The sequence below is a fragment of the Idiotropiscis lumnitzeri genome, chromosome 8 (assembly GCF_059441095.1).
Source record: "Idiotropiscis lumnitzeri isolate Australia: NSW breed Sydney's pygmy pipehorse chromosome 8, RoL_Ilum_1.0, whole genome shotgun sequence".
Lineage (NCBI taxonomy): Eukaryota > Metazoa > Chordata > Actinopteri > Syngnathiformes > Syngnathidae > Idiotropiscis > Idiotropiscis lumnitzeri.
This window is the reverse complement of record NC_142398.1, coordinates 18,451,395-18,462,420: the sequence shown is the minus strand read 5'-3', so window position 1 is coordinate 18,462,420 and position 11,026 is coordinate 18,451,395. Positions and strand designations below refer to the sequence as shown.

Below are 11,026 nucleotides of genomic sequence, written 5' to 3'. Positions count from 1 at the left end.
GGGCGGTGGGATGCTGCCGTTGGATTGCTGAAAACCAATCACAGCGCGGAGTCGGACTTCGCCGTAGACTGTCAGCCAATGGGAAGCCGAGACTTAGCTGTCAATCAAGTCGGATTCGGTTGAGTGGGCGGGACGTTCGCTGGGCTGTAGTTCCGTCATCCAGCTCATCTCCGGAGCGACAGGGGGTCAATGTTGATTTGGGCGAATTCCCGTCGATATAGATGGACGGTAGATTTGAAAAAGCCCCAGGTTGCTAGCACGAAGGCTTTCGACTGAGAACATCCCCGTTCTCCCGTTCCCGTTTTTTTTTATTACATTCTGTTTATTTATTTATTTATGTTTTTGGGGAGGCTGGGGTGACGGTGGGAAGCCAGGGGGCCTCGCTCGGAGGGGGCTGCAAGGAGGAAGAGGAGAAGACTGGCTCCTCGCGATTTGTAGCTCGATATCGGCGAGCGGCATCAGCAGCGGACACTCTGTTCAAGATCAACACCTTGCTTGGATTTAGGAAATACAGTCTTGTCCTAATCGATCCTGCTTGACGGAGCCCGAGAGCGACTGATCGCCCGTTGACAGGTTGTCATCATGGGCAACGCGCCCACGGCTAGGAAGGGCAGCGAGATGGAAAGCGGTGAGTAGAGCAAAGCAGCACGTTTCACACCTGAGCTTCACCTGGCCGGCGCCAGTCTGCTCACATCAGCGTCAGAGGCCTTGCGATGCATTCATTAAGAGCCACTCTGCTGTACATGCAATCCAAATTGTACAATCTGAGCCGCACATTATGTAAGTAGTATGTTGATTGCGTGGTTTGTGTTCGCAACGGTGTAAAACGGCATTACATCAGCCCTTGGTTATGTTTTGCACCTCTCGTGAAGCCAAATTAAGCAACGAAACCGTCAGAAACGGCTCTTTATGATGCACAGTACTTCAAGTGCCAACCACAATAGTAAACATCCTTCGAAATCATTGTTGTCTAACTCGAGGCACGTGGGCCAGACCCGAGCTGCCATATATTTACAATGTGGCCCGCAAAATCAAATATGTGACGACTTTGAAGTTGACACTCCAAATTGCCCCTAGGTGTGGGCAACTAGTCCAGGGTGTACCCCGCCTACTGCCCGAAGACAGCTGGGATAGGCTATATATATATATATATATATATATATATATATATATATATATATATATATATGTGTGTGTATGTATGTATGTATGTATGTATGTGTGGGGGTGTGTGTGTGTGTGTGTGTGTGTGCGTGCGTTGGTGGGGGGGTGTGTGTGTGTGTGTGTGTATTATGCTGACTGAAAAAAGTTTTTGTTGAATTTGTTATTTCATCAAGTGTGGTTGCATGAAATAAAATTTGGCTACTGGTATTTTTTTTTCTACTTAAAAATGTATCTGGATCCAGATTATTTTATTTTGAGCATCCACTTGATGAAATAAAATAAAAAGGCCAGTGACTGTGCTTTTTTCCCTCTTAATTAAAAACAAAAATCAAGCATTGTTGGTGTTGTCTTCTACAGTCAAGGAGTTCCTTGCTAAAGCCAAAGAGGACTTCTTAAAGAAGTGGGAGAGCCCTGAACAAGTGAGTGAAACCGCCATATAGTAAGTACACCCACAAGTGGTCCTGGATAGAAAACAATGTTATTTTTTTTCCCCATTTCGTTCTGACGAAACAAAATATTGTCTTTCTTCTCAAGTATTTCCTTATTCAGCAATCATTTTTAGGGCCAATTCTTATGCTGATTTGAGTCACCACCAAATCATTTTAAACTTAAATGCAAAACCTTTCTGTTGTTACCCAACACTTGAAATGCGTCTGTCAAAGAAAAACAAACCAAACTTGACACTTTTTGGGTTTTTTTCTTTCAGAACACGGCTTGCCTGGAGCAATTTGAGAGGTTGAAAACTCTGGGCACGGGCTCATTTGGTCGTGTTATGCTGGTGAGGCACAGAGAAACGGGACAACATTACGCCATGAAGATCCTCAACAAGCAGAAGGTCAGTACGGGTCAAAGGTCAGGGGGCACTCTCTGCCACAAGGCCAATTTTCAAAGAGGTGATGTTGTTTGGATGCTCACAGAAAATATTGTAATGCCATTGTAAAAGGGCGAAGATTTGTCTAAATATAGTCGCAAGCTCGCCTTGACACACAGCTCGTGCTCTGGTACCAGTCCTCTTGAGATGTGTTGGACTCTATTTAACTCTGGACTTGCCCCCGGTGAGCAGGTTTGGGTATGCTTATTATTTATTGATGGTCACCGCTGTAGCCATACTTCCACATCCAGCACCGAGTCAAGTAGTTCAAGTATCTTGCGCCCTTGTTCACGAGTGAGGGGAAGACGGAGTAGATGGACAAGCGGATCGTCGCAATGTCTGCAGCGTTGTGAACTCTAACACTATCTTGGTCTGAGCCAAAACTGAGCCGAAAGTCGAAGCTCTTGATTTCCTGGTCGACCTACGTTCCCACCCTCACCAATGGTCATGAGCTGCAAGTCGAGACCGAAAGAACAAGCAGTTGACTTTGAGAGGAACTCCATAAGGTCGCTCAGGCATCTGTTTAGGATGCCTCGTGGATGCTTCCCTGGTGAGGTGTTCCAGGCACATCCCACTGGGAGGAGGCCCCGGGGTGGAACTATAGGACATTCTGGAAAGAGAGTTTCACCTGGCTGGCCTGGGAACATCTCTGAATTCCATCGAACGAGCTGGATGAAGTGGGTGAAGAGAGGGAAGTCCGGGCTTCTCTGTTTAATTTGCTGCCCCTGCAACCTGAACCTGGATAAAATGTGGAAGAAAATGAATGGATGGATTATATGTATTTAAGTCTCATTATTATATTCATCCGCCTATATTTAATACCACCTAAATGTGTTTTTGTGTGAAAAAAAAAACCTCTTTCATCTGTCATTAATGTTAGAACTTGGTGTTTGATTATTTTTGTCTTAATATACACGCAACCTTAGTGAAGATAAACGGTACTGAGAATGGATGGCGCAGTTCAATCTTCATTAAATCTGGAATGGATTATTTATTTGATTTCCAGTATTTATTTATTTTGGGGGGCAAATACTAACAAATCATCCCAGAGCAGATTGCATTCGACCTTGGAGGTATTTGTAGGGCTGCATCTTCACATTAGGAATCAGACTATTTATATTTTCATACGTCCACTTTTGGATTTTCCAGATGTTTTAGTGTGGCGACTCAATAACTTCCTAAAAAGTGTGTCAACAGATTTTTGGGGGCCGAGATGTACACTGATTGAAAATGTAATGATGAAATAACCGTGTTTCACTTTCTCCCCCAAATTTAGGTGGTGAAGCTCAAGCAGATAGAGCACACTCTGAATGAAAAGAGAATTCTTCAGGCCGTCAACTTTCCTTTTCTTGTGCGGTTAGAGTACTCGTTCAAGGTAAGATGACTTGGATTATCTTTCCAAAATTCGGCTTCAGAGATGGGCACTTTACCCTATTTTGCCGGTCCGTCCTCCTTCGCAACCTGGGCACCCTTCTGTTATTGTCCCTCCGTCCTTATTCATAAAATAATCGTCCTGCGTCCCCATCCGTCCTTGTCCTTCTAAAGCGCTTCCATCCTTGGAGTCCCCCAGTTAAAAAAAGGCTCATGACGAGAGGCTAACGGCAAAGGTTTCATAATTCATAAACGTTATTTAAAGCTCATTAGCTGGCTAATTTCCTATTCACATCCCCTTATCATAATTTCTGGGCTACACAACACGCTTGATTAAACGCCACAATAGGTAAATCTAGCCAGAAAAAGCGATTTGTACAAGCGTTAGCTTCTTCGGACGAATAGCTGCGGGTCACCATGTTAATAATGGGGTATTATCTATTTGTTGCAATCTAATTATAAACACTGGTTGATGCTATTATTTTTTTCATATAAATAAATCTCCATCCTCCGTCCCCAAAATGGGCCTCTGTCTGGGACATTCCTGGGAGGGAATGGCCATCTCTGGTTGTTCGTTGATGCCAACACAGTACCTGGTACCCAGCTGGCCATTCTCCACTTAGGCCTTTATCCATTTAAGCTGTTTGGATAAATGCACCAGGACTGAATACTTTGATGCCTCCGTTAAACCTATTAACAGCAGGCTTGCCCAGCGTCTGGTTTTTATACCTCCGTGACATTTCAAAGAATTAATTGGTATATGAAATGAACTGGTCTATATATTCCAAGGATAACAGCGATGATCTGCAGTTGAATCGAACCACGGTCCACATGTATTTTTGCAATATTTCATTGATACAGCACTGCAAGCTCATTTCATTTTAGGCGCTTTTTGAGAAGGGCGGCCTCTAGTGGCACATTTTGGGGAATGAACATACGGAAAAGGTGAGGGCGGAGTCAAACTCATCAAGTCATCTTGCCTCATTTGTTACACACAGAAACAGGTTGTTTTTCTTTTATCAAAACGTACTGTAGGTATATTTATGTGTGTCTTTTTTTTTTTAAATATCAATATTGAAAAGTTTGGGGGGGGGAATCACAAGCATGCCTTCACTGTCAAGTAATACTGAAAAGATGACTTATGAAAGATAGCGGTGCTGAGAATGAATCATAATGGAAGAATATGAAGAAAGTTGGCACCAACAGGTTGCAGTGACAAAAAAGTTTGCATTCTGTCTGTATGAAAATATTATCTTTAGGCCCTTTTTCAATATGATACAAAAAGCATGAATGGATTTATGTGTCTTGGCCCCCCAAAAAAATATGCATTTCTAACAGAACATTTTCACTCCCGTTTGTTACCAGGACAACACTAACCTTTACATGGTGATGGAGTATGTGCCAGGTGGAGAGATGTTCTCCCATCTACGGAGGATCGGCCGATTTAGGTTAGTATGTACAGTAGTTGACATGGATCATATTTGGGGAGCACAATGATCGTTTTGCTTCGGCACATTTGTACGCTTATGCATGTGTGCCTCCGTTTGCAGTGAGCCTCATGCTCGGTTCTACGCTGCTCAAATTGTTCTGACCTTCGAGTACCTGCATGCATTGGACCTGATCTACAGAGATCTGAAACCGGAAAACCTTCTCATAGATCAACAGGGCTACATACAGGTAAATTATATATATATATATATAAATATATATATATATATATATATATATATATATATCAGGGACCCTCTAATGTGTGTGTGCACTCCCCAAATGACTGATGAATATTCAGTATGAGGGCTGACGCTGACAGTGTTCTTGGTCCACTGGGATGTGTTTGGGAATTTCATTGGTCAGATGTGACGAGACTATGCGTAAACGTATTAGTGGTTTGAAGCTGGTCATTAAAAAAAATAAATTTAAAAAAATCATCGATATACCCTTACTCAGATTTGAGTCATTGGTCTTTTCCTCTCACAGGTGACAGATTTTGGCTTTGCCAAACGTGTAAAGGGCAGGACCTGGACACTGTGTGGCACCCCAGAATACCTGGCCCCTGAAATCATCCTAAGCAAGGTAAACCACTGTTTTCCTCTTTTTGCATCTTTACCCAAGTTATATTGAACAATTTCTTTCATCAATGTCCTAAACATTAATTAAGACCAAAAAATGTGTCCTTGGGTTAGTCAAATGGCGCCATATTATTATTATTTAAAAATAAAATTGTGAGGTTAACCAAGTCATGTTTTTCAGCACGACATGAAAGCTTCTTTTGAGGCTGTGAATTAAAGTGAGAAATGTTTACTTTATTTTCATGAAAACACCGTTTAGTTCAAGAATTGGTAAAATGACATCGTACTGATTAATTCATTAACTCAACTTCCACATAGGCAAAATTAATCATAATACCATGTTTATGTTTCGACTAATGGGGGCACATATTATTGTATTGTATTTTCAAAAAACATTTTATTAAAAAAAAATAATATTCTGAAAATGTTTTAAGATAACATTTTGCTTACTGGACACAACACAAAAAATATATGAAATAGTGCATGCAATATATACTTGATAATTTGGGCATATATTCTTATCATTTTCTTCTCATTCTAATTAGGGATATAACAAGGCAGTGGACTGGTGGGCACTGGGCGTACTGGTCTATGAGATGGCAGCCGGGTACCCGCCGTTCTTTGCGGACCAACCTATTCAGATCTATGAGAAGATTGTATCGGGGAAGGTATGATTCACTCACTCACTGACATATTCATGAGTGTCCGTTGCCGACGGTGTACTGCTGTTTGCCATTTTAGCTCTTTGTGTGAATTGCATCATCATTTAGAATCCTCTCATATGAGCATTAATTGTTACGATTACGCCATCGATTACTTGCATAATCTGCCTCTGCAAATATCACTTAAGTTTGCTTAACTTCATGTTTATTAGACTACACTCACTTCAAAGTACATTTTCATATTAACTCATTTACTGCCATTGACGGCTAAAGACGTCAAAGATCCATTTTATTTTAACTGTCAAGTCATGACTATTTTGGCAAATTCAACATGATTTTTTTTTTTGGGGTGGGGGGAACCTCCACCCCTTTAATTTGTGGGGGAAAAAAATCTAAATATATCTCCTTTAATATACTGTGATCACTTCCTTGTGTCCCATTGTATTTAGCATTTGGCGTGAAGCACGCAACTTTCGAGGGTGAAGATAATTGTTGGTCCACTCAAAAACGATAAATTGTGTTGGGCTGAGAAAAGAAAGCAGCTTTGTTATCTTCCTTAGGTGCGTTTCCCGTCTCACTTCAGCTCCGACCTGAAGGATCTCCTGAGGAATCTGCTTCAGGTAAAACAGTGCAACTATTTTAATGAGAACTTGCCATTTGTGCTTCTTTACCAAATGTTCTCAATGAATCGTAACGGAGGAAATGCGTCGGTCTGATTCTCAGGTTGATCTCACCAAACGCTATGGGAACCTCAAGAACGGGGTCAATGACATTAAGGGACACAAGTGGTTTTCAACTACAGACTGGATTGCCATTTACCAGAAAAAAGTATGTCCGCGTTTGTGTGCTTTGTGTTTTTGCGTGCGGACGAAGGCAAATTGTCACTGATGTCCATCAACAGGTGGAAGCTCCATTCGTCCCCAAGTTTAAGGGGCCAGGCGACACCAGCAACTTTGATGACTATGAGGAGGAAGAGATCCGCATTTCCTTCAATGAGAAATGTGCCAAGGAGTTTGCTGAGTTCTAGGGCGAGTGCGCGGGTGAATGAGGGGGAGTCGATGAGGAAGCTGGGGGAGTCGGAGCAAGGCTGGTCAAGTGGGAGACGTAAGGAGGAGCGTTTCCGTCTCCTGTCACAATCACAAGCACCAGCTGCAAAAAAGAAGGGAAAGGGATCGAGCGAGAAGAATGATAACCAGCAGTGTTGCCTTTTTCTGTTCTACTTTCTTTATGATTCGGTCTCATCTTTGGATCCCTTCATAATGAAGGTGTTCTTCAGATTCATGGGTTGGGGAACTTCTCTTGTTTAGAGAGTCTCCACAGTTTCCTCCCTGCTGGTATGGTTTCATCCTTCATATTTGCGGCCCAAGAGAGGCAAGTCCATTCGTAAGAATCAACTGTTTCATCTGTTTGTCATACATGAGGACCACCGGAAGTGGATCCGCTGGAATCTGCGCCGAATTTTTCAAATTCACATTGATAATTGGCTGATTCGTTCGTCCTCCGGTGAGCGAAAGGAACAAATGCATAAATCGGACACACACTGGTAGACGTTTGGCTAGAAAGGCTTTGGTTTTGCATCGGAATTTTTTTTTTCTCGAGTAATTCCATATTCCATGTTTTTAGACAGCATATGTCATGGAGACCAATGTCATATCTTAAAGTAATCATATGATGCATTACATAGTGATGGGAAAATGAAGCTTCCAAATGTTTCATGAAGCAGTTGTTGTATTTTTTTTTTTACTCCTCTAGATGGCACTGTTGGTTTAAATAAAGGGTTTAAAAAATGTGTGATTTCAGCCCAATGTTGAACAGAGAGCGCCATCGACAGGAGTCCAAAAATCCGACAACTGGTTCATGAAGCTTCATTTACCCATCATTAGCATTACACAAAGACGTCACGCTTGATGACTGTGTGTGCCAGTATTTACTCTTATTGCAACGCGGCAACTTTTATCCATCGCCGCAACAACCACTTTTAAATGTGTCTCGGTGAGCTCATGTCACGCTAACGAATACAAAGACGTGCAGAAGGGAATGGACAATTCAGTTTGGTGAAGGAACATAACGTTACATAAATGGTATCTCAGGTTTGAACATATCACTCAGTGGGGACATTGGATAAACATCGCTAACATGGAAATGGAAAATGTCAAGTTGAGGTCAGAATTCAAAGGAACAAAAGGGAATTTTTCGATATTTGATTAGTGTCTTCCACATTTTTGCCCTTCCATTTGGTTTTGTGACTGGACAAAAGCCTGTGTTGTCTTTTCTCAGATCTCAACTACTCTGCATGTCTTTGCTCTGAAAAGGACCATCTGAGGCAGACTACCTCAAACTGCTACTGGATTACGGGAGCACTTTGATCTGCCATTGATGCTGGTCTTATTTGTGTCTCTCTTTTTTTTTATATCCCAATGCTCCCTTTTTTTGTTTAATGTGTTTTATTCCACGTGGTAATGATATAAAAATGAAATACTGAACTAGCCAGAAAAAGGGAGCGCATCTGCAGCTTGTCACGGAAGAGGCTAACATGGTTCTTAGTGCACTGTATACGCTTTAACTGATATGGATCAATAACTCCTTTAGCTACGATGGCAAGTGTTTTGACAAACAATGCTAAAACAAAGCAAACATCAAAGCCTTTTCATATGGTTTTAAAGCTACATTTTAATGCACCGCCATTCACCGGTTTTCAATATTTTAGTAGAATTTTTAATTCATAAAATTGTGCACTGTAAGTAGTGCAAACTAGTGAGGGGAAAATGAAGCTTCAAATTTGCTTCATGAACCAGTTGTTGTATTTTTGTGTCCTCTAGATGGCACTGTTGGTTTAAATGAGGGGTTTACAAAATGGCAAGTCAGTCTGCTTTCAGCTCAATGTTGAACAGAGAGCTTCAAATGTGCTCCATGAACCAGTTGTAATATTTTTGGACTCCCGTAGATGGCACTCTCTGTTCAAGATTGAACTGAAAGCAGACTGACTTGCCATTTTGTAAACCCCTTATTTAAACCAATAGTGTCATCTAGAGGACAAAAAATAAAACAACTGGTTCATGAAGCAAATTTGAAGCTTGATTTTCCTGTCACTAGTGCAAACACACATTAGTAGTGTGGGTAGTCCGCTTAGCTGACTTTCACTCAGCTAGTGTGGGCTCAATCGTCTACCCCATTTGAAATTATACTCCAAGTCTTCGCGCCAGGATCGGTGACACAAACGCGATGGCCACATGTTTAGTGCGAGGATATCCAAATTCGACACATTTATTTAAGAATTGCCTCAACTCAGACTGAACAGCTCAAATTTAGCACCCCGCTTCTTTTTTTTAATTTATTTAAATGACTTACATAAAGTATGCAATGTTTTCTGTATTTATCAATTTTTTTTAGCACAGGTCATGGTCCAAAATATTTTTATGAATCAAAATCATTTGTCTATTTTTTTTCTTTGTTGTGTGTGTGTGTGTAATTGCAGGCTTCATACCCGATATGAGACACGATCACAAAAGAGGTTGTTGAGCTCTTGCCTTTTAAAGACTAATTTCGGACCACCTTGAACATGAGGTCATGCATCTAAAGGGGTTTATCCAAATGTACCATAACTGATGTTATGTAACAAAACACAACAACAACAATAGCTCGCTTAATGAGCAGTGTTTTCTTTCATGAAGAGAGGAAGACATATTGACTCATCAATCCGATATCAAATTCACATTGTCATGAGCTCAATCAATGATCATTCATTCCTGTTTTTTTTTTTTTAGATTGTTGTAACCCACTTGTTAAGACTTCACACTTGCTGAAAAGCGTCCATGTCCGAGTCAATGTTGACGAACATCATGGATGCAACAAAGTTTGAAGTTACGTATGATTCAAAAATATTGTTTGTCCATTGATGTTTCTGCCGTGGCACTTCCCCTCAAAGCAGGCACAATGCTGGTTTATGTTGTCGCACTTTTAGGGAAATGAGAGACTCTGGTGTGAACCATGTTAACCCTCGCCACACATACATCTTAAAACACACACACACAAAACACACACACACAGAACAAAGGGAAGTCATGGCAGCAGTGACAAAAAAAACCTGAGTATAATATTTTGCAACATGAATATCATTCCAATAAAGTTTTACTTGTAAAATTATCCTGAAGTTGCCTGTTCTTCCCGAAATGGGTTTGTTGCTTCTTCAAAGTTATCACACAAATACTGTTACTGTACTTAAAGTATCTGTCCAGCTAAAATCGCACATTTTTCACAAAGAAGCTCAGTTCATATATTGATCAGGTAACTGAAATTAGTTATCATTTTAATTCTTTTCTATCCATTCATTTTGGAGAAATTTGGAAATAAGTGACGATTTAAAAAAAACTCCTACTTTCTATGACTACCACGGTCACTAGTGAAGGGAAAATGAAGCTTCCAGATATTTCATGAAACAATTGTTGTATTTTAGTGTCCTCTTGATGGCACTGTTGGTTTAAATAAAGGGTTTAAAAAAATGGCAAGTCAGTCTGCTTTCAGTCCAATGTTGAACAGAGAGTGCCCTCTACAGGAGACCAAAAATACTACAAGTGGTTCATGAAGCAGATTTGAAGCTTCATTTACCCATCACTAATGGCCACGCCACCCTCCGCTCTCCCCATGTTTCACTCCGAGTCATTTAAGGGACTGATTATAAAGTCTCCATTGAAAAGTATTGTACTTTCATTGTTTATAACGTACAAAAACGGTGATCGATTGGCACCAAAATTCATGTGGACTTCCCTACCTTTGACCACTTCCACATATCAAAAGATCCATGCCCTCCTGCTGGGCGCTGTCATCCAGGGTCTGCCTCCTGAGACTTGACATGACTGCAGCATAACTAAATACCCGAAATATAACCAGCC

At 41.1% G+C, this 11,026-nt stretch overlaps 1 protein-coding gene across 1 annotated transcript; it reads left to right on the top strand.

The window, feature by feature from the left end:
• Positions 1–130: 130 nt before the first annotated feature.
• prkacab (protein kinase, cAMP-dependent, catalytic, alpha, genome duplicate b) lies at positions 131–10,274 on the top strand. The gene is made up of 11 exons (XM_088302508.1): positions 131–628; positions 1,522–1,583; positions 1,871–1,999; positions 3,312–3,410; positions 4,772–4,854; positions 4,957–5,083; positions 5,384–5,479; positions 6,021–6,143; positions 6,698–6,757; positions 6,861–6,965; positions 7,039–10,274. The coding sequence occupies exons 1-11, from the start codon at positions 583–585 to the stop codon at positions 7,162–7,164; spliced, it is 1,056 nt and encodes a 351-aa protein (XP_088158634.1). The 5' UTR covers positions 131–582; the 3' UTR covers positions 7,165–10,274.
• Positions 10,275–11,026: the final 752 nt, after the last annotated feature.